Source organism: Corvus kubaryi, unplaced genomic scaffold (assembly GCF_017639235.1).
Source record: "Corvus kubaryi isolate FWS band 111438036 unplaced genomic scaffold, C.kubaryi_AGA036_p1.0 138, whole genome shotgun sequence".
Taxonomy (NCBI): domain Eukaryota; kingdom Metazoa; phylum Chordata; class Aves; order Passeriformes; family Corvidae; genus Corvus; species Corvus kubaryi.
The window spans coordinates 16976354-17003916 of NW_024580672.1; the positions used below are offsets into that span (position 1 = coordinate 16976354).

The following is a 27563-nucleotide window of genomic DNA, read 5'->3' on the forward strand; positions in this document are numbered from 1 at the left end:
GATGAAAATGTCTGAACACTGCTGTAGTTAGAAGCATTAGCATTTAGCTGCAGTTCTCCACAGCCAGGCAGAACACTGGTGTTCTATCTGGCTTTATTTATCATACCACAGTGATCTCAAAAGAAGTAGAATGTTAGGAAATACACCATCATTAACAAGGTACCTGTTTCCTATTCCTATCCTTGAAAATTATTGAAAGCAACAGTCAGAGTTTCTTTTTCTGGTTTTTCAGAGAGATACACCAGATATATTTCTAAAAGTGGAAAAAAAAAGCCTGATCACTGATTTGTAACACAAGGAACATGCCTTACATACAGTGCACTTGTTCTTTTGAGTTATAAAACTGATTAAAAGAATTGACTGGATGAATTCTACTTTAGTGCTTTGATATATTTTGTAGTCATTAAAGACCTAATTCAGTACGGCTGCAGGGCTGTAGGCACTGCATTCACAATTGATAAGGCATTTCTGGATACAAAAATGTACCATCAATAAAATAAACAGATAAACGCATGTGGAAGAGCCCCCCTCATTACATGGTTGGAAAAACAAGGCACAAAGACTAAAAGGCTTTCCTTAATGTTGCACAGGAAGCCAAAACAAGGTGGAAATTCCCTGGATAACTCCAGTTCAGTGTCACAGCCAAATGCTACTCTTCCCCAACCAGCAAGGTTCCATTTCTGCCTGTGACATGGAGCACATGCAGAAGCTGCAGGAACAGCTCCACCACAGCCTTGGGTGCCCATTCTTCTCTCCCAGTTTGTCACCTTCACCAACTGCACTACTTTAATCACTTCTGAAGCAACACTGCAGACCAGACAAGTGCAATGATCTGTTCTTCTGGTTGGTAGGAAAAACCTTTCAAACCTGTTTTACCACCAAAGCCCCATTTGTAGGCAACAGAGATAAAATTTAGAAGTTGGATTCTATGAAACGGCTCTGTAAAGATGATGTGGTTTATTAGGAAATGAAGCTCTGCAGGACCACATCATTCAGTCAAAACAACAGAAGCTGAGGATTAACATCAACATTTTTCTATTTTCCAAGATACTTATTAGAATTAGTAACAATAGGAAAGGCATGATTGCAAGTTAAGCACTGTGCAGACTGCATGAAGAAAGTATTGTGAGGCTGAATCAAGGCAAGACAAAACAGCGGCTGGAAATTAAGTGCCTTGTGAAACTTCCACTGTTTAAACTAATCAGTTCATTGTTAAGGGATTCATGATAACACCATCCACTTAGTGCCTTGGTAAGTGAGCTCCTCTAATCCTCCTCCTTTTTCACTAGCTAGCACTTTCTCCAGTCCTATGGCATCAGACTGGGATGTCACAAATAAACCACTGAGATCTAATTACAGAGGCAGAGCGTGCCAGGAAAGAAGATGAGCAACATGGGAAAAGGCTCCCAGCACTATCCCAAAGAGGCACACAAGGGGAAGCAGGGTTGGCAGAGAGTGGGGAGAGTGGGTACCACAAAGCTGCAGGAAAAGCAGCGTGCATGCAGTTTTGATGGATCTTCAGCCTGGAGAAGGCTTCATAAAAAGTGTTTGAAAATCACTACACATACCCTCACATACCCTGATGCTTTGCCCTTAGACTTTGGAGTAATGAAGAGTGCTGCAGTACAAGAAATACTGTGGGTAAACAGAATAGTGAGGTCAGACAGCCCAGTTAGCTCTGCCCACTTACCTCTTCAAAGACAGATTCTTAAAATTACTCAACAGCCACAAAATAAACAGGATTTTCAAAGATGGGTTTGCCAAAGGCAGAAGGAAGAGCTGCTGGGTGCTCCCCTCCTTTCAAAAATATTCACTCTGCATATAAGAGCCTAGATGAAAACTGAATATTGACTTTTTACTAAAAATCCAATCAACACAATGTTTGGGTGGTAGTTGATCCTGCAAAGATCTGACATCTACAGTGTCATAGAAGCACTTTTTGCTTTACAGAACCATGAGCATTTTGCTTTCTCTTAACATTTGCTACCCATACATGCACATACCTAACAAATGTATGTGAATGCATACATTTTCACACTATTACTGCTGGTTGAACTAAAATTAGGTTTGTGGCACAGGCTGTCCTTGGTCCTAGTCTGATCAGGTGTCACTGATGCTCTGCATTTCCCAAGTGAGAACATTGTGGATAATTATCACAGCTGCAGAATTCTTTCAGTGTCAGCTTCCCTATCTGTACAGATCAGGGACAGGACAAAGATGTTCATCTCTCTGTGAGAACACTACTTGAGAAAGCATAAAGGACACCTCAGGCTATGCTAAAATAGTAGTAACTTCATTTTTCAGACAAGAGGAATACAAGCTACGGAAGATGAAAAAGCCACTACTGGAGGGGCACAAAACTGGAAGCTGAAAGACCCCTGTAATAATTTTCATTTATTCACTTTGCACAAACATAACGGATGAAATAACACGAAAAGCATAAAGGCATGAAATCCAATGTAAAAACCAGCCTTTACACTGTCCTTAGGATTTTGGGTTTATCCTGAGAGGTCTCTTTTGGGGCCTCAGACATTTTCCCACCTGCCATGAGGAAGTAGATACCATCACTATGTATTTATATACTATTTCCCTGCTTTTAAAACACCAAATAGGCTTGGCAGTGCTTTCTGAATTCCCAGGGCTTGCCCATACCAGAACTCTGTACAAAGTAACTTAAGCCACAGAAAATTCACAACCTTCCCAGAGTTTTCACCTGGGCCGAACCTACTGCTGCTCCCACTTCAAACAGGGAACTCACAGGCCCTGTGAAGGGGGCTTTTGGGTGAAATCCTCGAAGCTGCAGCCAGTCAGGATAGATGATAATAAGGTACCTCACATTTGCACCTGTACAGCTGGTTTGGTGAACATCACTAGACAACATAGAAATTAATTCCAGTTGATGGTTACGCTACTCCCCATTTAGCAGTTGTGCTGACCATGTATGCTGAAGGACCACGAGGTTTAGATTAGCATTTCATTTACAATCAAAATTAGTTTTATGGTGGAAGAACCTCTTGTAGGCCAAGGAGCAGCAGAACACCTGCCTGCAGCTCTCTGAAGGGCACTTCCAAAGACAGCAGAACACAGTTTTTCTCAGTCTTGCCAGGAGCTGCAATGAGGGACGACAGCCACATACCGCAGCTTGTGGAGTCCAAATTGGGACCCCCTTTTTACTAAGAAGGTGATACAGCACCTGAACAGCTGCTCAGAAAGGCATCTCTGTCCTTGGACATTAAATAAAGCCACTGCTGACCCAGTGTTGGCAATAACCCTGCTTCAACTGGAAGGTCAAGCTAGATGATCTCCAACCAACATTCCCACTTTATGCTTCCATGACTCGAAAATGGTGCAGGTATTCTACACTGAGAAAGGCCAGAACTGCAGGATGGAATCCTTCCTAAAGGCTACGGACCCACACACTTTCTCTCTCCTTGTCTTTGTGACTCTTGTGTCAAATCCTTGCATGTATCAGTGAGAGGGAGCCCATCATGTCTGACAGGGTGACAGCAGTACCAGACTCACTGCTGCAAGCCTGCAGTTATTCAGGTCCTCACAGGTTTCTGTACAGATTGTAATTAGAACGTTTGTCTGGGAATCAAAGGAAACATTTGTCACAGCACACTTTTTGTTTTTAAAAGCGAGAAATATACAGAGCACAACAGCCTCAAGCAGTCCTGTGATCCTAAACATCAGCCATGAGTCATGTTAAAAAGTGATGCAACATATGGAAAGCAATCAGTTCAATGCAACAGGGATGCACAAGTTGAGTTTACAACACCAATGCAATCAGCACTCAAAAAAAAAAAAGTGTCTCAGACCAGTGTCTTGTCAGAGAGGGAAATTCAGTTCCTAATTAATTAATTCATGGGCTGTAGAGGAAAATATGGTCTTTATGCTTAAAAATATGAGGATACAAATAGCAGACATGGACTTGAAACCCAGCTTTTGCATTCAGCTCTGCCACAAGCTTCCTATATAAATTTTGCAAAACACCAAGAACAAATTTTGTGGAACCACCCACTAATGAAAAAAACATCAATTTCTGAGTATCCAAATAAATACTAAGGTTTTCAGTGGAGCTGTTGCTGGAGTTTGTTGGAATGAGGGGTGTTTGGACTCTGAGTAATCACCTTGGTTGTCTGTGCATGCACATACCTGATCATGCTACTTAGCAAGTTGCTTTGGGCCAAAGCAGAATCCATTTGATATTTCACTTCTGTTTACTAACCTGTCAGTAAAGCTATTGCTGTGGTAAAAAATGCAACATTTCTCCCTCTTAATGGCTGTCTAGAAAAAATGGTATTATCTCATTCTGAAAAGAATGAGAATAAATGGGGCACCTGGAACCATAATGAAGTGTGACTTTTATTTTCAGCACACTTAAAATAATGAATGTGTGGAGCTGCACTGGCTACAGCCAGAACTGCTGCATTTGTGTGGCCACTGATTAGATAAACCAGTTTGTTATAGACAGCTAGGCTGGCTGATTGAGATAAATGCCTTTGCTAAGCACAGTCAGACTGCCTCAATTTATTTTTCTGGTGTTGCTATTACGCAGCTAAGAGTACAAATTGCTTTACCTAAGCATTTCTATACTTCATATTTTACACATTACTTTTATTATCTGTTCTTTTACTTTCAACCTGAGCTTGGAATTCTTTAGGACTGCATAGACTGTTTGATTCTATTAATAAAATTTATACTTACCGGGTCTTTTGGATTTTGTATTACAATTTCCCCTTTTTAATTTATAAAACCATTTTTTCTCCTTTAGGAAGGGAGATGGAACAGAAGGCAGGAAATACTTGAATTATGACCACCGGCTACCAATCATGAAGCAGCACTTTTGTTTACAATTCATGGAGAAGGTTCTGCAGTTTACCTGTGTTTATTTCACAAAAACCTTTTATTAACTGCTCATAAGCAAGATAATTTCTTGCTACACACAGGCGAGGCAGATGATTTCTGGGTCATCGTGGGAGAGAAAAGGATTTCTTATATTTGTGAGACATGAAAGAAAACCAGTAATTGCAGCAGACCTTACTTAGGACATTAGATTCAGTCTATCACATTTTGGTCTCAGAAGTAATACAGACACAATATTCCAAGGAGAAGAATCTTGGATCATTTATTAGGCAGGGAACAAATCATGAGACTCTGAAATCACCCATGTTTCTTTGCACAAAAAAATCTCCATATTGCTTGTTTTGTTGTGCCTCTGCCCTTTCACTCCTCAAAAAGTTTCTCAGGTATTGGGACCACAAATAAATCCAAATTAGCATTACTGAAGCTGAGTCACATATTGCTGAATGATAACATGGTAAAGTAGAAGTTATGTTTTTTGACAAGTTGAAGATAAATGGGACCACAGTGGCATCTGGTTCATAATTCTCCAGGGTGATGTTGCTGCAGCTCCTTCCCAAGGGATTGTTGTCACAGATCACATTTGGGCAGTAACTGAAAGCTTAGCTCCAAGTGGCATTACCAGGAATTTTTTGCTGCATTATATTATATCCCCCAAGGTGCAGGAGAACATTACTTGCAAGTTTTATGAGTAGTGTGCATTAGAAAAATGAAGCCATTAAATTCTCATAAGCTTTTCAATTTTTCATGTTGCAATACTCTAGAAATGCTTTTTGTACCCGGGGCATGCACCAGTTACCACAACAGCAAAACCCAACTCCTCCTATTTAAGTCTCTTCCTCATGTCTCAGGCTCTCTCCTTCCCTCTATTTAGAAACATCCTCATTGTGGGCTCTTATGGCTCAGGATGATTTTACTAAAACAACACAAGTGGCCCTGACTGAGGAGGACTTGCACTGAGAAAACTACTTGCTTGCTATTTTCTGTAAGTTCCAGTTTATTCTGCACCTTGGGCTTTCTGATTTTGCCTTAATATTATTCATTACAGTTCCAATTTCAGCTCATATTTCTTTTCTCTGTAACTGAATATTGCCATCTAAGATGTCTTTTAGACCAATCTATTGTCCTTTCTATGAACTTATTACAATCAAACCCACTTGTTTTAGACGCTGTCCACACTGAGTTACATTTTTGGATTTCTATCACTCCCTAATGACTGTAGTTTACAGCCTTTCAGACCATCCTTTTCCTTTTTTGGCTGGTAAACCCCATCTAGCACAGTGTTTCCACCAGGCAGAATGAAAATTCTATTTTTTGACTATTTCTCTTCTTTCAGGCAATTTCTAAGAACATGAGAAATGCGTTTCTAAACTTTGTAAGACAGGCACAGATTCACTCTTACACAAAATGCTATGGAAACCTCTTGTTTTACTTGTTTTAGCAAAAGAAAAAACTCCAGATACTTCAACTTGTGCCACAAAGTGGACAAACAGAAATATAGAGAATTGGATTAGCAGATGCCTCTGCCTTCATGTGAACCTGGCTGAGGAACTCACATGTGTGAGCAGAGATCAATTAGCATACATTTTCCACTCTGTAATCTTCACCTCTCAATTAGTTATCCTTTACTAATTAAACATAGCTACAAGATGCAGAATCCTCCCCAACACATCACTCAATAAACATTATCATCCTCATGATTAAAAAGATCTTAATATCACAAAAGTGAAACCATAGACTCAAGAGACCCCCACAAGCTACAAATAATCAGGATGGTTGATGCATTAACACATTTCTGCCTCATCTCTCTCATTAAAAAGTCCTGTTTCAGAAAAATAACCAGCTTCCCAGTGCTGCTTGCACCTTCTTATGCAGTTTAGAGCAGAAGCCGGTCACACTGTCCCTACACAAATAAATTTCAGTTGTGTGTGTTTTATGAATAGAAGAACAGACTTATGAGGGAATAAGAGTAGCTCAGCTTCACAAATTTCAATCTGGTTAAGCCCCCCAAGCCATCTTTTTAAAAATCAAACATACTTCATGTCACGTTTTTATTAGGAAGGAGTTTCTTGTGCTGTCTCATTATTCTTTCACCCAGTTTGTTTATTTTTCTCCGAAGGTTTCTCCAGAGCAAAGCAGTATTGATCAATGTAATGTCATTGACCCTGGAATGCAACGTGTTAAATAATCCTCACTGTGCACATTCCATTACAAAACTGATGTGAAAACAATAATAAATGTTGAGTATAGGAGCTGGTTAAATAAAGCCTCTGGAATTTTAGGCTCACGTGCTTAATCCTATAACCTAGACTGCCTCTCTTTTTGTTTATACGAGCTTATCATGCAAATGATTTTATTTGTATGTAATTGTAGGTATTTGAAAAATTGTAGGTAATTGAAAAATAAATCTACTTCAGAGCTCTAGAACTCAATTTCAAAACTCAACAGTTCATATTAAAAAGAAAAGAACCTTCAGTATCTCAGACTAGACCAACTGACTGATGTTTGAAAGCCCACAGAGTATTTCAGGCAAGCTTATGAAAATGCACCAGCCTTCCATTTCCTTCGCTCTGCCCTGAGTGCATTTGTTATGCCATGTTTTACTTTCTTATCTTACAGCTTCTGCATTCAGATATTCCTGTCACACTCCAAAATCTTCCTTAAAACGTTATTCCTATTAGCATGTTCAAGGAATTCCAGCCTGCAGATTCTGCTCTGCACTTACTGTGCCCAAAGAATGCAAAGCAGAACAACTGGGACACAGAAACAAGAAAAGTTGATGCTATTTATGATGCCTTATCTTTTACTGGTGGGGAGAATGGCAAATATGGCTATAAATCCTAAAAGTCATTACTAAGGATGTAGTGAAGACTGATGCAATGCACACTAATCCCAGCAGACATGTTTTGGGAAAGAAAACTTAAAACTAAGTGAGTCCTACAGAGCTGACACTCTGCTCTTGCCACAGAGCTCTCTCCAGCTCTGACCACATCTCAACAAGTGTCACAGAGCTGTAGAACCATCTCTGGGCACACAGGAATTAAGCATGAGGGACAGCAAAAAGCACCTGTGAACTGTTATTCAGGAATAAAGTAATTTTGATTCAGCAAAATAATCTGTAAAGACATGCAACTCTCTACAACCTGCCAGACTTAGTCCCTTGGAAGGCCCCAGAGAGCAAGATAAATGAGAATAAACAAATACCTGCTTCAAAGAGGTAATAACTCAGCTATAAAAATTGTTAAGGATACAAAAAGCACAACAGATGAATACAGATAGGGCAGGCAGAGTAACAGCAAGAAGCAATGAGGAGTAGATCTCCCATAAAAGTAGGTTAATCAGTCAAGTTTTTGTAGGCATGAAAAAACCCAGAATTTTAAAAAGGGTTTCAGAAGAGGAAAATGAGTGAGCAATACAGATGTTCATGTCCAGGACATGCAGCTCATGTCTGAGATGACACAGATGGAGTCAAATGTGGGCTGATTTCCTGTCAAATGTGAGGCTACGAAACTCTTTAGGGGCAATATTCCAAAGAGATACAAACCAGGCCAGACTACAGCTGCTGAAGCCAAGGAAATGATGTTGCAGTAACCAAGATGCAGAATCCCTGACAGCTTGGATGAAAGCTCAGCAGTGTACAAAGACAAGAAAAGCTGTCATGCAGACAGAATTAGCAGGATTTTGATAGGCTGGATGGAAAGAGAGAGGAAGAACTGTGAGCTGAAGGGAACACCCAGATTACAAATTCAATGAGAAAGCAGCAGAGCAGCTGGAAGGGGACAATGCAGGAGCCCTTGGGCAGATGAAGAGTTCCAGGTTAGCAATGTTTTGTTTAAGGCAAAGCAGAGATGAAGGGTGTCAGAGCTGCACTGAGATCGCAGGCTAGTCAAAAGCTGATGGATGTTGAACACAGAAGCAGATTTCCAAGACTTCGTACTCTACTTTATTAATTCCATTAGCTTTGCCTAGACAACTCCTTAACCATTCCAAAAAGGCTGGGCTTTACACTGTGAACCAGTGACTGAAGCTGCTTTAGTACTTTAGTTCTCTTGGAGCTACCTCACTTGACACCGACTGCTCAGCAGAATTCCACAGCTCATTAATATTTTCTGCAAGTTAACTCCCAGCTCAGACTGGTGGCTGTACTTCAGTGTGTCTCCTGTTGCAAGGTTTCTACCACTGCCTTTTCACACTTTTCTCTACATGATGCCCCTCATTTTCAAGATGCTTCCATATTCCAATAGCTAGCAACAAGAGCTGCAAGCTCTGATCCATCCCTGAGGAACATTTGGATCCAGCAATAGGAATCTGAAAGACTGAATGGAAATTCAGAATTCTGTTTTCTGCACCTGTTTCTTCATTCCCACTGCTTTGAAAAAAATCAGCCATGTGTCAAGTTAACATGAATTATTTCCCTAAACTCATGTTTTCCTGCAGTGGATCACACACCCCGAGTTAAAAGCCTTGTCAGTCCTTGCTGTTTATCAAGCTTGCCCATAGAAGTACACAATCACAGACACAACCACAGACACAGACACTAATTAACAACATTCCATTGTGCCACAAATGAGAAATGCCAAGAGATCTACCTGATCCCTGCCCTGCTCCTTCCACAGCTCCCACTTCACGAGCACACATGCACACAGACAGCAGGCAGACAACAATATACAGATATAATGAATGGGTCTCTAGTGTTTCAGATTTACCTACAACCGTGTCCTTCCATCAGAACTTTAAGAGTGTTTTGCTTCTGGCACTAGCATTAGCAATCCCACAATACAGACTGTTAAGAAAAATGTTGCTCAACATTAGAGATAGTTAGAAACAGAGTTAGAAAAATCTGGGTGCTTCCCAGGAGCGCTCTGCAAATTACTCATGAACTAGAAGATACTTTACAAACTGCGCACTGCATGGCTGCTGCCAATGGCTTACGCAAGTCTCTGAGCGAAAATTAAAAAAAACCAAACAAACAAACTAAAAGTGAATATCCTGATGAAAAAAAGAATGTGTACATCTCATGTATTAGAGACACAAACTGAATTTGAAATAAAGGACATGCATATGGGAAGTGCACATATTTGAGGGGCGGTTGGAGGGAAAGAGTTAAACGCAGATAAACCTCTTACTGGCGAAAATAACGTTTGAATTTAATTTTATATCCAGACTATCCGGTTCACAGTCCTTTCATTCCTACTGTGGGAAAACGGGAACTGGAAGAAAAGTCCCACCAAGGAGGCTCTTTTCTTTCCCTCCTTTTTCCTTTTTTTAAAAAAACTTTAAAAGTCTGTGATGACCTAAAGAAAGTAACAAAACAAATCTGTGTCCAGTATTTTAAACTCAGCTTTCCCTAGGGTCTCAAAACTGCATCTGTTCCATGTGCACTGAGTTCAGCAGGAATACATTGTCCAAGATGACAATCAGTCAGTGAGGGACACCAATATATGAAAATAAATAGTAAGAAAAAGGCACTTAAGAGGTGAATACATATAACCTACACCTACTGCTTGGTAGATTTAACTCCTCTTTCAATGTTTCTAGACTGTATTTATACAGTTTATACTAGAGTAAATTGCCCCAAATACAGCTTATCATTTAGCCTATAAACTAGGGCTTTAAAGGGGCATTTCTACATTCAGCCTGTAATATTACCTTGTAGGCAGCTTGTCTCATAAACTGCTTTGCAGGCTGCTTCCAAATAGCAGGCACTGTAATGACCCATCTTACTTCAGTGTTTTCAAAGTCCGAGCCTCCTTGGTCACTGAGTTCCTAAAAAAAAAAAAAAAAAGGAAAATAGAGGTGAATGCAAAATGATGGGTCTCTACTTTACAGGAGAACATTATTTTCTGTTGGCTCTGGTAACAGTAATCCTCTTTTCAATTTTTCTTCTGTTACATCCATGCTACAAATCAGAATTACTTCCAACCTGCCAAGAATGCTTTACTATGCCAAAAGGTGGGATTAAGGTTGAAGCTTTCTCAAGGAGGCCTATAGAAAAGTTTACTGCTCAACATACAGAAAATTTGGCTTTTGCAAAAGCAGCAATTTACAGAACATTACCGCACATTTATGTACATTCTTAGCCATGGTATGGGATTTGCTGTAGCCTGAAGAATTCACACTTACATTTTGATTAATAGAGAGAAAAATATTTGGGGTATCACTGATGAACATTTATGTTTTACAATCTGGATTTTTCAATGACTTCTTTATACACCACTTACCTTTAAATCAATTTTTTATAATGCAGTTAACAAGGGGAAGTTATAGTTAACCCCTTTAAAAAAATGACTGATTGGTCCTTCAAAATTTTGCTTTAAGCAAACATTCAAGACTAGTTTAGTACTTTTATTGTCCTTTTTTTCCCCCTTAAAAAAGAGGAAAGTCTGTACTGCATTTGCAAATTAGGTGATATACTGACATGTTTTGGGCAAGGTTCCAAGTAAAATGTCATTACCATATGTCCTATCTAAATCTCCATCCAAACAGAGAAAGGTTCAGAAAGGTGGACAACAGGCCTTTAGAATAGAAAAAAATGTTTCTGCATGTGCTGAGCCAAGGTGTTGTGTTTGTTTAGCTATGCTGCACTTCAAAAATCCATGCTGGAAAAGTAGTACCATTATACTGCGCAGGGCACCACAGACACATTACAGTCCAAAGTAACAGCCCACTCACATGGCTTGTCTACTTAGTTCCAGGATTCACCCACAAATGCCAGGGATTTAGTTATTAACATCAGGAAAAGGATGTAGCCCCGAACAGGCAGCACAGCAAATATATGGGATTTTATCCAACATTCATATTTGCTAAGACTATCCCCAGACCATGCACAGGTCCAAGTCTGTGACTTTACAATCAAGCCCAAAAAAATATAGTTCAAGATGTCTTTGACAAGACAGGGAATTTGAGTTGTAGTGGCAGGATTGTTTCTCTGCAGCCATAAGAACAGACTGGCATCTCAGAGAAAGTAAATTAAACCTATTCAAAAAAGCAGGTTAGCTTTTAACCATAAGGCTATTTTAAACAACACTTGCTTGGATGAATACTCTGATTTGACCCAGGAATTGCTCTGCTTACACTGACATTATAGTGGCATGTTGGAAGCCAATGTTTACTTAACTCACAATTGACTGTTTACACAGGATTTAAAAATCTCAAAACCTGTTTACTGGGGACATGTATTCCATTGGAGAATAAGAAAAACAGTCTTGTGATCCAAGAACACTGCAAGAAATGAGCACTGCAACATTTCAAATCAGAAATGGAAAATTGTAAGCTTTTTAATTTTCTTGTCAAATCAACCTTTTTTTCCATTAAAAATACGGCAGAAAATATCTAAGCCAGTAAAAAGCTATTCAGAACTCTGCATCACAGTGATGCTATCAGTGATCAAGCTTGACCTGTGCAAGGGGAAATTACTTCAGGGTATTGTGAGCTCTCCAGAGTCCACAGCCTGCCTGGAGTTTCTACACCTGCCTTGCTTTGTTTACATCAAATACTACTTAGGTCAAAGCTTGGCAAGGTTGAAAATATTAAGCTCATATTTATACTAGTTATAAATACAGCAAATCTTGATAAGGAAGCATTACCCCACCTTTAATGCCTGTTCCTTAAAGAACTGCAGAGCATAAGCAAATATCTCAAGTGCTTTGACTTTTTTGCCATTTGCAGCTGTCAGGTCTGTCTCCATGGTAAGATTCTACATGAAAGAAAATAACTAGAAGTTATTGAAAGAAAAAGGCAAACATCAAATTAATTCCCACTGCTTGAGGACAGGGAACTCTTCATTATTCACCCGGTTAGGAAAAACTGACAAAACTATTCTGAAGAGGATTTAACTCATCACTTGAATTTCCTGGAGCATGACATTTTGCTGCTTATTTTAGACTTTGTTTTTAAACACTTTCCATGCCTACAGATAACTGCAGGCAGAGAGAGAAATATGGACTAAATAATTGCAGTACATGTATCTGTAAATAATTGCAACGAAGCTGCCGATGCAAGATATTTAATCCAAGTTAAGAGTTAAAAGAACAGAATTTTGTTTTCCCACCAACACATGAAACCAGAAAACACCTCAAAACAGAAAGTACTGGCCTATTCCCAAAATTCTAGAATGGACTAAAGACAAAAATACAATCAGTAGGAATAATGTCAAATTAACAGCCTGATTGGCACTTGCAGTTCTGGCAACGAAATTCTGGGTGAATTTGCTCTGCTGCTCTCGAGCTCAGTATAGCTCTTACATCCCATTTCTGCTACCAGATTTGTTGACCAAACCAACCTCATGCAGACTCGCCAGACAGGACATGAAGATCTAAGCAAAGCAGATACTGAACTTTTCAGATCTACAAGGAAGGCTGGCAAGATACAGTTGCCAAATGCAGTGAGAAACAATATGAATCATAATGCTAACTGAAGAGTTCAATTTATTCCATCTACTCTCTAAACTTAGAAATGCTTCACTTCTAGTTGACAATTTTCAGGCAAAAATCTAGTACTGTTCAGAGGAAAACAACCTGAGCAGCAAACACAGTTTGGATATTACTTACACCACTGGTATGTAGCTTCATCTTGAACTTTTCAAAATACAACCAGTGCTTTGATTCAGAGGGATCCAAGTCATGGTAGTAGTCTCTTGCTGCATAGCCAAAGCTATGGAACTTTCTCTCTGGTGTTAGGAGGATAGTGGTTGGTGTCTTCTGATTGGAAACACCTGGATCTCCACCTTCCCATCGTCTAGCCAAAGAGTGAAACAGCTCCAGTTAGTGATGCTCAGTTTTAGAGCAGCAGAAAAAAACCAAGTGTATCATGAGAAAAAACAAGTGTGCTGGCAAATTGTACAGATTGCTTTCCCCTCCAAAGATAGTAATTTCAAACCATATAATACCAAAATCAAGGGGTTTTATTCCCACCTAAGAAAAAAAGACTGCAATTTTCATTTCAGGTAATTCAGTACATTTTTGCAGTTAGTTTGTAATTCTTAAGGATATATCCCACTCAGATAAGAACACAGATTCCCTGAAGTAAGCCATACACAATTAAGGAAACAGTTTTGTACTTAAAATTTCTACCTAAGCCAACACACGTAATAAATATTGTAGAGAAAAAAAACCAAATCAAGTAATTATCCAAGAAAACTACTAATAAAACTCTAAATACGGCCTTTCCAATTGTGATTCAGGCTTCATGAATGGTTACTTGGCAAGAGATATTTTTCCCATTCTGAATTAGGGACCTGCTTAAGTCATCTGCACATCACCACGGGGAAGTTGATTAAATCCCCATTTCTGTCCCAGAATACTCTCTGAAACAAGACAAGCCAGTTCAACCCACATCTGATCATGTGCCTCATTTCCTAGAACCTGAAACTCTGAAGGCATACATGCCTGCAGATGTTGAGCTCTCTGCATTGCACTTTCTACTCATATTAAGTTGATGGATTTTGTGTTTCAAATGCCCAAAATGCTCTACACAAGTTTTAATCTGTCAAAAATGAAGCAGACTTCCCCGACCTCAAAGGATATCAAAGGCACCAAAATATTTGTCACTAATAGTGAATAAAACTATCCTATCTCATCAAGATTGTGAAGGTATCTTTGGGGGGTTACTCATGCAAGTATTAAGGCAAAAGTAACCCAACGCTGCTTTCACAGAACGGATAAGGAAATAAATAAGGAAATAAATAAGAACATTGAATATGGGAACACCCAGCAGTAGGAACAGAAGGGGGGCATGGCAGGACAAAAAGGTCAGACAGTAGAAGGTTGTAGAAACAGCTGGGAGCATTCCTGTCTCCTCATTTCTCCATCACAAAAAAAATGCAGAATGGAAGAAACTGACTTTACTGTTCCTCCCCCCACCATATACAAGTACTTTCTGTATGAGAAACAAACATTTACCAGAAAATATTTTCTTAAAAAGGCATCAGTGGAAAATCTGTTTATGCTCTCAGACATAATCATAACATAGCTCAAACAGGAGCCAAGTTAAGATCACACAGGCAACTGCATTCATTATTAAACTACATGTCGATTGCTTTTTCTAAAGATAGCAAAACACACTTTCAGAATATACTCCTGCCAAAGCCCTCATTCTGAAGCATAAAAAGGCTGCCTTCCTCTGTGGTAGCTGTTTATGGACATAGGAAGAGCATGCAGAAAAAATAATTCCCATTTTACTCTCAGAAACAGTTGAATCCATTGAAAATTAATTGACCTCCAGACCAAGGCAGAAAAGTGACATGGAAAACTGCAATCTAAGGCGTTTGTACTTGGCAAAACAACAAGGAATGGGATCTTCTGAAGTGCTGGGAGCCCCTCAGAGCATTCAACTGGATCAGACAGAGCAAAATCTCTTTTTTTGCACAAGCAGCAGAGAATAACATGTGTGAACTTCCTTCAGTGCAGAAGAGAATTCCATTGCCCTGAAAGCAGAAACAGCATGATGAGGAGTGGAATGATTTCCACATTCATCCACTTGAAAAAACTTCCCTAAACCTGCCTAGTTCCGCTGCTCAGCCCCTGAGCTATAATCAGCTGGCAAGGGCTCTGCTCCAGGTCATTTCTTCTAACCTGCTGCTAGAAATGCACTTGGTCAACTCCAAAACCTTTGAGTAGGTGTTACAGCAAACATATGGTTCCAATGTGAAGAAGCTGGGATCTCACAGCTCATGAACAGAAAACACTGCTATTGCACCAGATTGTTAAATCCCACACACCCGCTGCAAGCAGAGAGGAGACAGACTGATATCGTTTTTGCTTGGAATCATTAATGATTCATTCTGAGTCACTGGTGGGAAATGCCATAAATAGGCTGTGGCTAATAACAATGCTTCTTTGTTTCTCATTACGGCCAGGCACATTTTCTCTTTCTGGAATAAGCACGCTTAAGGTGCAGTTTAAATGAAGACAAATTTATGTTCAGTGCTACAGGATGAAATTTTCAAAGCCACCTGGAGAATTGGATATTCGCTTCCTGATGAGTTTCTGATGGAAACTGGACACGGTAATTGCTCAGCATGTTCTAAAGCCCTCGTCTTGCATTACTGTTCAGTCACAGAAAGGACAGTACGGAAAGAGAAGGGGAAGCATGACTTTAGCATTTGCAATCAGAGATATAAAAATATTCCCGTGTGATGTTTTTCTAGAGAGAAGCAGATGCAAAAGCAGGGGAATGGTAACTCCTGGCTGCAACACGCTTCCCAGGTGGAGCCTGGCCTCGCTCCAGTTAGGAGAGGATTTTAGTCAGTAGGGCTAGGACTGCGTCACCTTCGTTTGCAGATTTCTTTCATGGTACCAATACAGGCAAAATAATGGTAATAATGCTGTTAGGAAAAATAAAAATAAAAAGGAAATGCCTACCAAAAGCATAAACCTATACAAGCCAGAATTGCTCTGAAATGCAATGTAGGGGATATTTTTGCAGAGCAGAACCACAGTTAAAAAACTATTCAAACAGAACCAAAGTAGACTTCTTTCAAATGAAAACATATGAGTTCCTAGGTTGATATAAAGTGGAGTATCTCAACAGAGATATAAACAACATAGACCTGTTTATAGCCACAGAGCATCTAACTGTATACTAGAAGTGAAAATAGAGACAAGAGAGTCAGAAAAGGAGCATGAGGTTATATAAAGGTTAAAGAAACGCCCTTACTCGCACTTCAATCTGGCTAAGACAGACCAAAGAGTGACTTGTGCAGAGTGATGAGAATTTGATCCAGAGCTGCAGCTCCACATTCAAGGAAATGAAACACTGGGGTCATCAAAATGCAGCTGAGTGCCACCAGCAGTGTGTATGCAGAAAAAAGGCAAGTGTGTGTCTCCCAATAATTACAATCAGACAGGGAAGAGAGGGAAAAGGAAAAAACCTGAAGGTTGAAGTTGCACTGAAAAGAGACAACATTCTCCCTCCTTCCAAAGACAGACTGCAATTTGTTTCATAGCCACATGCATTTTTTCATTTATTCTTCTCCATTTGTGAAATACTCCCATTCAGTTGGATGCTATTTAGCCAGTAGCCAAAACATCTGTAACTTCATGTAAGTGCATATAAATCAAGAGAAGTTTTTCAAAACTGTGTAATATCTCATATATTTCTTCCAAATGAGACACATTCACTTGTTCTACAGCAGCAAATATGCCTTATGGCTCTGGCACTGCCCTGCTCACTGAAGTGCTGAGCTCATGGCCAGGCTGTTCAGATGCCTTTACTCCAGTCTCAAGTTATGGTGCAAACAGCACTCGTAACACGTTCACTCTGCAGAAAAGAGTCTGAACCACAGCTACCTTTAACAGAAGCTGGGAGCACCTATCAAGCGTTGTCAGTACTACTTAAAACTGATAAAACAGTAACCAAGGTTTTGCAATAGAAGTGAAGTCATTCACTGAACATTTACAAACCCACACCCAACTCCAAACATGCTGAGATCAGTGAGGCTACTCATACATTAAAATATAAATAGATGCTTAAAGAACTTTGTTAAGTCAATGCTTATAAACTCATTTTTTTTAGCACTGGACATCACAGCAAAGAAACACACAGTCAAAAACATGACTTTGTTTGCCTACTAATTACACAACAAGAACCACGGCACTGCTGGCACTACACTCAAACCTGGTGCTAAAGCCCCATGTGTTCACTTTTCCAAAGCAGAACCTTCTAAACAAACCCATCTTACCCTTTTAGAGAAAAGCAGCTTTGTTAAAGGCAGGCAGAAATCTAAGTATCTGGAAAGGATCAACACTAAGGAGGGAAGGTGGAAAAAATGTTAGGAAGTAGAGAGGACCATGCATCACTGGTATGCTTTATTTTAAAGTAAACATTCTCGATTGCCGCTGGGAAGCTACATTTACTCTGCTGAAATATTTGTAAGTTATCCTACATGTAAGCCTTATTATACACAGAGTTTGAGCCCCTTAATACCTTCTGAACTACTGAAGACTTATCTTAATAAATATACCCTTCTTTTAATTGAATTTCTTTATTTCATGAGTATGTATATATAAATATATTTAAAGATATTACATGTATTATTTGGTAAGTCAATTTCAGTTATATCTTGCCAAAATCCCTCCTGGACAGAAATACCTCTTTTAAAAAAAATTAAAATAATTCTTGGTATTAAGATATATTCCATTGTTAGAAATACCTGTTGGAAATATGAATGTATCTCCCCCTCACCCAAAAAATAAAAATGTTCCCCCCTTCTTGTTGGAAACACATGAAGTAATTTATTTAATTTCTTTCAACATCAGGATCTCATAAAATAGCTACACAGGTCCGAAATCACAGTCATGCTGCCATTACTGCACAAGGAAGAAAACGTTGTGTTTTCAACCACAAGCAGCAAAATTTCAATTAAGATTTGGAATATACTGCAAGCACCTGGATTTCAATGTCCCAGTGACTGACAGCAGGAAGCCTGGTAAGGAGAAGGGATTTCTCCAGGGAAGGAGAATCTAATCTATAACGTGAATCCAAGAGCAAAACCAGGTCCTAAGGTAAAACTTGAGTCCAAGGCACTTCAGGGACTTCCCTAGAAACAGCAGTGATTTCACACAGTAAAATCTCCACAGAGTTTAAAGAACAACACAGAGTTGTTCTAAATACAATTTAGGCTTGCTCAGATACAGCTTCAGAGATGTTTTCTCTCATTACATCCAACTTCTTTAAGAACTTTAATTAATTGCTTGCTGCCAGAAGAGAACAGGAATTGATAAAAGTGGGTTCCAACTTGCCCACCCTGAGAGCTGTCTGAGACAGCAACACAGAGCCTGTCCTTTGACTTCCAACCTCGGGCACCTTCCTGTACTGCTGAGAGAACAAGAGATGGCTGAAATGCAGAAAAGACCTCGAAAGCATTACTTGTCCATCCTGCAAATGATAGATATCTTTGCAACTGGATGGCATAACACCATTCCTAATTCACTCTCCTTTAGACAGTATTTCAAATCCCTCAGCTGCAGTACATCTTTGAAATACTTTGCAGCCATGCACAAACCAGCTATGCAGACCGACTGCACAATCAATAGTGTCTGCTGAGATTTAGGGAGCTGCATTCAGCTACCACCTTTGCTTAGAAAAAATGCAGTATGATGTCACACTGGACTGCAGCAAATTAGGCTTTTTGACCTTTTGTTCTCAGCATTACAGCACAGTACCTACTTCTGTAACAGCAGCCTTGAACCTCTATGGCTGAGCTTTTCATATGTACATAGTTTATATCTAAAATTATCTATATCTTGCTCTTGTTACAACATAGTAATTTTAAACATACTTTAATAAGAACTGTGTATGTTTTAAGTTATAAATAACTTTTTAAAAAAGACTATAACATACTATAACAATGGTTTGTAGGGCAAACCTTTCAGGTAGCTGCCATAACAGTTTTTGCATTTGTGATTGCATAGACTTGTATTGTGCTGATTTAATCTAGAAATCTAAAAATAAACCCCCTACATCACAGCATCTAAATCCTGTCCTTTACATACATATAACACAGACAGATTTCACATCAAAATTTCATTTTCACATTCATGACTTTTGATTGTTTATTTCGCAGTATCAATGGATCAATATCATAGATTTGATTCAAATTTAATGCCACAAAGCTTGAATCAGCCAAAGGAACTCCCAGTGGAAGTACCTAGGTGTTGTACACCCAACCATATAGGGTGTGACTCCACAGGATGGGCAGCTCCTGGATGCCATGACCCTTAGAAAATCAGTCTCTGAGATAAGGGCATCCTGACTTAATTATTAAATCTGCTCCCTGAACAATTCTCGATATTCACTGAACCCTCCTTTTACTCTGTCATTTTGTAAACTCAGCAAAGTGAGAGGGGATGTGCTCCCATTGACTACTAAAGCAAATCAGAATACAGTAAGATGCAACAAAAAGTCACAACCCCGAGAAATCTGCACACTGTGGTATTGCCAGACAAAACCAGACACTTCAGGCTCCTGTAGAAAATATTGATGGCTACTGCAGGCAACCCATGTTATCACAGTCACAAACTAAATGCTGCATTGCAGACCTTACCTCATTACATGAATACATTCTGGCTCCTTGGTGAAGCTGTAGGCGTAGCCACTGGATGTTGTGCCAAAATCAATAGCCACAACAACAAGAAATAACTGTTCTACAGCATCGTCTGCATCAGAGTCCTTCTGTTAAACAGCACAAGCAAAATAGACAGGGTCACTGATCAGAATCATTGAAACCTGTCAGAAGTTTTGCTCTGCAAGACCTGCACATCTCTGCAGTGAAAATCAGGACTGACTTAAACTTGCCTTTGTGACCAAAGTTGATACCAGAAAGCTGCACATTCCAATGGAATTGGAAATTCAATACATGACTCAACATATATGCTAGAGCTTTTTATACATAATTTTCTAATCAAAGCTTCCTTCATACTAATTTTTGGAGTACTTCTTATCCTGTATTATTAAAACTTACGGGTTTAGGGGTGGGGGGTTTTTTTATTTTTTTTTCTTCCTAAACTGATCAACTGAAGAATATGTTTATGCCTATTAATGTGGTATATTTGGGACTTACTTGCTGATTTTACAACTTAACTATGTCATAACCTTGAACATGAAATACTATTGCCATTCAAAAATAACGGAGACAAACCCATCCACCCAAAATACAGCAATAAGCTTTGTATCCCATGATATAGAGAAGAATTTATGTAACACCTATTTAGCCAGCACTACATGCATTCTTTCCTCCTGCCTCTGCTAGAATGTGGGAAGCTTTTTGGCTGCTTATGATGAATTTGAATCCTTCTCCCTGCCTTTTACCTGTATTCCTGCAATCCCTGAAAAGCACAGTCAAGGGCAATATGCTCCAGACCCTTCACCAGCCTTGTTGCCCTAAATCCACCAGGGCTGCTCAGCCTGTACTCTCAGAAACACTTTGAAGCAACTGTTGTTATCTTCCACAGAGGAACTGCCAAATGTCTCACTCTATGAGCAGTGTTCCACCATATTCCACACACATCTCTGTTAATTCCATATCTCCCACTTCCTGCACATTTCTGTTGTATCCCTACATTTTCCAAGATCACTCCATACACCTGCTACTTGAAATGGAAAAACAAGAGCAGTAAGTTTTGGTCTTAAATATGAAAGATTTGTTTGGATTCTCCTAATAAAGCTTTATCAACTAGGACAATGTCTTCCTCAAAGAGTTTAACCAGCAAATCTAATTGAAATAGGACATGATTCATTGATATGACAGAAGTGAAAAGGGAATTTCAAGAGAATATGAGAAAGAAGGGAATAAAAGGCAAAAACCATGAGAGACAGCACTGGAAACCCTGAACATGGGTTTCTGCACAACTCTGAACTTGAATCAGAAAGCTAAGGCAGAAGGCTGACAAGGATAAAAATGTGTTCTGAACACGATGCTTTGCAATAGCATGAAATACACTGCATGTACTGTGTTACAGTACGTATATCATACTGGTGATCTTAAAAACGGGTGGGAGTTAAATTTTAACAGGAGTTTATCAACAAAATCAGCATGATGTACAAGAGACTAAAACACACTACCTATGGGACATTGTCTTGCTTCTTAAAGCTCACAGAAGTGGCTATTTTCCTTAAGAAATAAAACCAGTTAGTTCTATTTTGAGCTTCTACCTCTCTCTCAGAGCAGATTTTTTTCTCCAGGAATTTGTGTTTTACTTTTGAGTACCATATATATCCTTCTTTTTCTCTGAAAGGAAGACGACTTATCAGGGGCTGCCTAAACAAATCAGTGATAAAGACAAGTACAGATTTTGGGAACCCTGAGGATCAAGTCCCTGTGTTTGATATAAAAATATGCAGGAGCAAGTCTATGAGTATAGCCAATGAAAAACAGCAAAACTAGGAGCCCAATGAAAAGGAATGAGAGCTCTGTCAACAACCCCAGTGTGACCAAAATCTCACTTCATACTATGGATAGCATAAAGGTAATCAGTATGGAGGAAATGACAACTTTCCAAATAAATTATGTCCCACTAAACAGGCACAAGAATGTAATGTCAGCATACAGAATATGTTAAGAGTGCACTTCTTACCACAATGTGTGATGGAGACAGTGGAGTTATTCCAGGGTCTCCCAAACTTTTGGCTGGTGATGAGTAAGCAGATGTGGAAACTGCATCTAAAAAGAAACAAATACTCATCAGTGTCAGTAAGCAGAATGAGTAGATACAACAGTTACTTTGCATACTGCTAAACTGTTTTCCAGTTGTAAAAAATCTGCTAAAACAGGAAGCAAATTCCACAGCTGCCATCTAAAATACATGTTTTGCCCTTAAAACATCCTAAGACACAACTGCAGTTTCGGTTTCAAATGTTTGTCTGACCTTCATGACAAACTACCATTATTTTATAACATTGTCATGTGCATCTTAAAAGTCTTCCTAAATATATTAAAAAATCATAGTTGGTACAAGCAGCTTGAGCACCACACACTGCCTAAGATTTAAATGTATGAATGTAGAAACTAAACACAAGCTGTGAGATCCAAAAAGACAGACTCATTTTCAAGAAAAAGAGGAGTTGAGAGCAATGGGACAAAGTAGGAAGAAGAAGTTGCAATTTGTCCATCCTGAGCCTTTATTCTGAAACTTTCCCAATACTGTCTCTGTTTTTATCCTTCACTACACTCTGCACTGAAACATCTTGCAGCTGTTAATACTACTGCAGGACAGAATCCAGCTGGGAAAAAGGAAAGCATTATTAACAAGTCATCAAAGAAATATTTCTACCCAGCATACAATACTAAAACTTCATTTAAAGGAACAGACCAAAGGAGTGACAAATACTGTAATGCACTACTTTTATTTTTCATTCTGTTATTTACACTGCTGATGATAGAAAAGGAAATGGCTTATTAAAACAGTTAAGCACTGATGGCTTAGATGGATTCATATATACCATGTACTCTTATGAAGAATGCAATAGTTTATCACAATGGAATGTACAAAAGGTACCACACACCCTGCCCATGCTCAAACTCCTCTGCTCCCAAATTTAAGCCCTGAGCTTACTGAATTCTCTTCTACAGCATAGAAGCTATAAGTAGATGTAAAGCAGAATGATCTAATAGGCCTCTGAAGATTAATAATAATAATAAATACTAAATAACACATTTCAATGTATTTTTATCACCTACTTGGATGCATCACACGTTTATTCATAGCATGTAATTCCTAGACATGACTGACAATTCACAGCATTACTCCAAGATGACACCAGAGCTGCTCTCCAAGACCTTAGAATTACTTAGTGAAGAATCCTGTTGTTCTTGGTAATCAAGTATGTGTTGTTTCCCAGGGAAGATTCAAAAACCATGCAGTGGGCAAGTAGGAGATAATGCTCCCACAAGAAAAAAAAAATCTTCCTCCAAATCTTAATATTGCTCTTGTAACATCATTTATTTCTTTAAGTTATAACACGCATGCTCAGCCTGATTTTCAGAAGCATTTGCAGAAGCACAGCATTTGCATTTTCTACACAAGTTCTCCAGGAATATATTAAGTCACTCCTCTTGCAGTGAAGTACAAAAAGTCACAGGCCAAATGCGACAAGCACAGAATCTGCTCGGTTCATTAAGATATCTTTGGAACAGATGCTGTTATCAGCCCCCTTTGTGCAATTTTTGCCTCTTAATTTTTGCACCAGCAACATGCTATTTATTTTAGAATTGAAGAACAGTATTTCGACACAGAAAGAAAACCAGAGAATTACTAACAAAATATATTCCTTGCATCCTGCTATCATTCCTGGCTGGACCCAAACCAGTACTTCCTGAGCAGACCAGGGCATTGCAACACTGACTCAGCATCTTTGGAAACTGGCACTTTACCACCACTTAGGATGCTGACTTGAAGCACAAAAATGTAGACATCAAATCACTGTCTGTGTGTTTTCAGTGTTTCACTTTGCCACTAATTCTTTTGGTTACCTGTTTCGGCACTCATGTTTCAGAGTTGTGCTGGAGCAGATCCAGAGGAGGCCACAGAGATGATCAGAGGGCTGGAGCACCTCTGCTATGGAAACAGGCTGGGAGAGAAGGCTCCAGAGAGACCTTAGAGCACCTTCCAGTACCTAAAAGGGGCCTACAAAAGAGTCAGAGAGGGACATTTTACAAGGGCATGTAATGACAGAACAAAGGGTAAGGGCTTTAAAATGAAAAAGGGTAGATTTCCATTAGACATCAGGAAGAAATTCTTTACTGTCACAGTGGAGATGCACCAGCACAGGCTGTCCAGAGAAACTGTGGCTGCCCCATCCCTGCAAGTGCTCACAGCCAGGCTGGACGGGGCTTGGAGCAACCTGGTCTAGAGGAAGGTGTCCCTGCCCATGGCAGGGGGTTGGAATGAGATGATCTTTAAGGTCCTTTCCAATCCCCCAAACTATTCTGTGTTTCTAAGATGCATTTTCCAACCCATCTTCAGCTATCAGCCTTGAGAAGTTATTTATATCTCTATGTGCAACTCAGAAAATCCTGTGTGACAGGATACACGTTTTTATATTTCAGAGAGCAGTGATTTAATATCCAGTGCAATATTCATATCCACCCAATGAAACCACTAACTTGGGTGGTGTCCTACCAAGAATTGATCCAAATTAATTAATAAAAAGGACCCTTCCAAACCCATGACCATGCTGCCTTGTATTCACTGCTGTTCCTGCAAATACCCAGCTAAATAAAATAATTCTACAGTGCATCCTGCCTGGATCTAATGCCAAGACTTCTCAACAGGCAGTGAAATGATTGTCAAAAGCAAATGAAGTTAGGATACTTGTACTGCCCACCCCATTTGAACTGCAAGGTGTTAAAATATATTTGCCCATGTGGAAGCTTTCATATTTTGTTGAGTTAGTGCTTCCTTGGTGAAAAAAATGTGCATGTGTCACAATTTTTACAGCTGTGTTCTGAAGAGCAGTAAATGCATAGATATTCCAGGATATTTAAAAATCCCTTATCTCTAAAGCACCATGATTGGTTGATCTGACAGAAATAAAAGCATCTGTTCTGAGCCAGAGAATGGGAAAAGGATTGCAAAGAACCTGATTTGCAATCATGAAAATGAAAAAGGATGCCTGGACTGTCCTGGATAGGATCAGGGCATTTGGAACAGTTTTTAAAAGCAGAATGACTTAGAATGACTTATTGTGGCTTCTGTAACAAAAAACCATAATCAACTAATGTTCCACATAGCTCAAGTTCCAACTTTATCTCCATGATTACTAAGGATCTCTATCTCTGTAAAACTGCATGCTATGACACAAACACAGCTAAACAGTATGCATTAAATAAACATTTAACTCTTGCCAATTTATACATCAAATTAAATGGAGGAATCTGATTTAGAATCCAAATTAAAATAAGTCCTCAAACAAACCAGTATTTAAAGTAATCTTTTCCTAAATATGATACAAACTTCTTGAATAAAATTTATTACATTTACTTATGATATTCATATTAACCTGGAATACAGCTTGGGTAATTTCAATAAATGTGTATAGACTAAATTTGAACACGTTACAATTTCTGACTTTAGTCCTAACCTAAGCAATTGAACACCTTGTACATTTTTAAGGTGATCACAAGCTGAAGGGAAAACACAGAAGGCTCCCATTTTCAGACTTTGAAAGGTTGTTTTAACAATTCAAAGGGCCCCAATTTGCAGATTCCCAAACAATTACAGAATTGGTGAAATTATGAGATCAGAAGATATTGTATTAATAATGAAATCATGTCCATTATCACATTAGCTCCAATTGCTGGTTTAGCAGATTTAATTTAAATTATTCCTTCTTTTCATCTAAACAGATGCAAGGGTTTATTTTCTGTGGTTTCTGGCAATGCCTAATCCGTTTAGCTTTTTCTGTTTTTCAGTAAATGATCAGCCACGTTGTAGAATTGAACAAAATGCAATGAAGTTAACCTTTAAGTGTCACAGAATGCAGACTAAAAGCAAAGTCCAGAACATTTATAAAAACTTTGCTGATGCAGAGTGAGTATTTCACTGATTGCGTGTTCAGCTGAATCTGATTTTCTGATAGATCTGGAGAGCAGGACCAAGCTCATTATTTAATTAGAAAGATCAGTTAATGGCAGCTGGAAGGCTATCAGTATGTTCTGAATATTTGAGAGCCCCTGCCACATATTCCTACTCAGGACTGGATAAATGAACTTTAGGGAACTACTAGAAAAGCCAGACATGGACCACTACAGTTCCAGATAATCCGTTTCAAACCAGCACCTTAAAGAAGGGTGACTGCTGAACCTCCCATGCACAAGTCACTAAGGTGGTACTCAACAAAAAAATTCAGCAGCCCCACAAAATCTTTTCTATTAAATATTTCAACTATATATAATTCAGCTACACAAGGCATCAGCAAAATTTTCTGCTTCACATATTACGGAACTTGTTCATTTCCCCAGCGAAGCAGGTGCCAGAGCAGTGGATTCTGGCTAACAGAATGTCCCCTGCAACCCAAGTGCCATGAACAATGGATAACCTGAAGTGGGCTTTGTCTCCAGGTAGAATTTAACTGGACAAGTAAAAGCAGGAACCTGGGAATCAGGGTATGGGGCTCTGCAGCATAAAGCCCAGAAATGCTGTCGCACTACGGAAAGGGGAACAATTCTGAATGTGCCTCATGTCACCAGTTCAGTGTATGGAAAAGAAACAACTTTTAAAAAAAAAGAAATAAGGATTCAAGCCCCAAGTCTGCCATCAGAAACCTTTTCAGGCACATTCTGCACGGCTTTAGAGTGATGCCTACAAAAACAAAGGCTTGGCCAGAGAAGTTGTACTTTCTGAACCTTCTCAGACCTCACTCCCATGTGACTGGATCTCCTAGAATTTTTCACAAACCAAACAATAAGCAAAGCAGCATCACCATGATATCACCTCTCTGTAAGAACATGCCCGAACACCAGTGCATATATTATATCCCAATCAACACAAGTTAATTTCTATCTCTATCCTGACAGAGTGGCCACAAACCCAACACAAACTCTTCCCACAATTTTCTGAATCAACAACAGGATCAATACTATTCCCCATTTCAGATCACAGTTCCAGTATTTCAATAAGTGCTTTCACAATAAAGACCCCAATGGGTCCCAGCACAGCCTTTTCCAGGCTCTCCCAAACTCACCTGAGAATGGCTGCAGGACACCACCCCGGCTCAAAAGGAAAGCTGCAATAACTCCTTTTGATTTGTATAATGCATATTCACTGTTCCAAATGCCAAATCATCCAAGCTCTCAGCTCTTTGTAGGCTGACGAACCAGGTGCACAGGGGAAGCTGGGATGCATTAGACCTACTACAAATGTCACTATTGCAGCTGATCTTTGTGGCTTCAATAAATCCATGTTAACGGAATTCACCATGAACACACTGAACACTTCACAAATCAAACACTTGCACATATCTGATGGCCATTTTTCTAGAATTTCCAGCCATCCAGCATGTGGTAAAGGTGACTGCTGCTATGTGCGTATACACTGCTCTGCTCTTGGTCAGGTTGCTGGTAATACCAAAACCTTAGCCAAATTCTTTATTTCCTATTCAGGCACTACCTCTGGATTCAAAATTTAGGAAAAGAAAAAGAAAAAAAAGGATGCTCTGAATCAGACATGGGTACAGAGTAGCCATCAGGCAAAAAAAGAATGGAA

At 39.2% G+C, this 27563-nt stretch overlaps 1 protein-coding gene across 2 annotated transcripts in view; it reads right to left on the reverse strand.

Annotated features, from left to right (window-relative positions):
* HSPA12A (heat shock protein family A (Hsp70) member 12A) overlaps window positions 1-27563 on the reverse strand; it is a 53118-nt gene that overhangs the window by 17232 nt on the left and 8323 nt on the right. The window contains exons 1-6 of one of the 2 annotated variants that reach the window (XM_042019414.1): window positions 23831-23945; window positions 21936-22021; window positions 19907-20034; window positions 13413-13599; window positions 12455-12559; window positions 10513-10629 (exon numbers count right to left, since the gene is read on the reverse strand). In XM_042019414.1, the coding sequence (XP_041875348.1) occupies window positions 10513-10629; window positions 12455-12559; window positions 13413-13599; window positions 19907-20034; window positions 21936-22021; window positions 23831-23846 (639 nt within the window). In that variant the 5' untranslated portion in view covers window positions 23847-23945. Of the gene's footprint in view, window positions 1-10512; window positions 10630-12454; window positions 12560-13412; window positions 13600-19906; window positions 20035-21935; window positions 22022-23830; window positions 23946-27563 lie in introns of those variants that run through there. The other variant, XM_042019413.1, reaches the window with a different exon arrangement.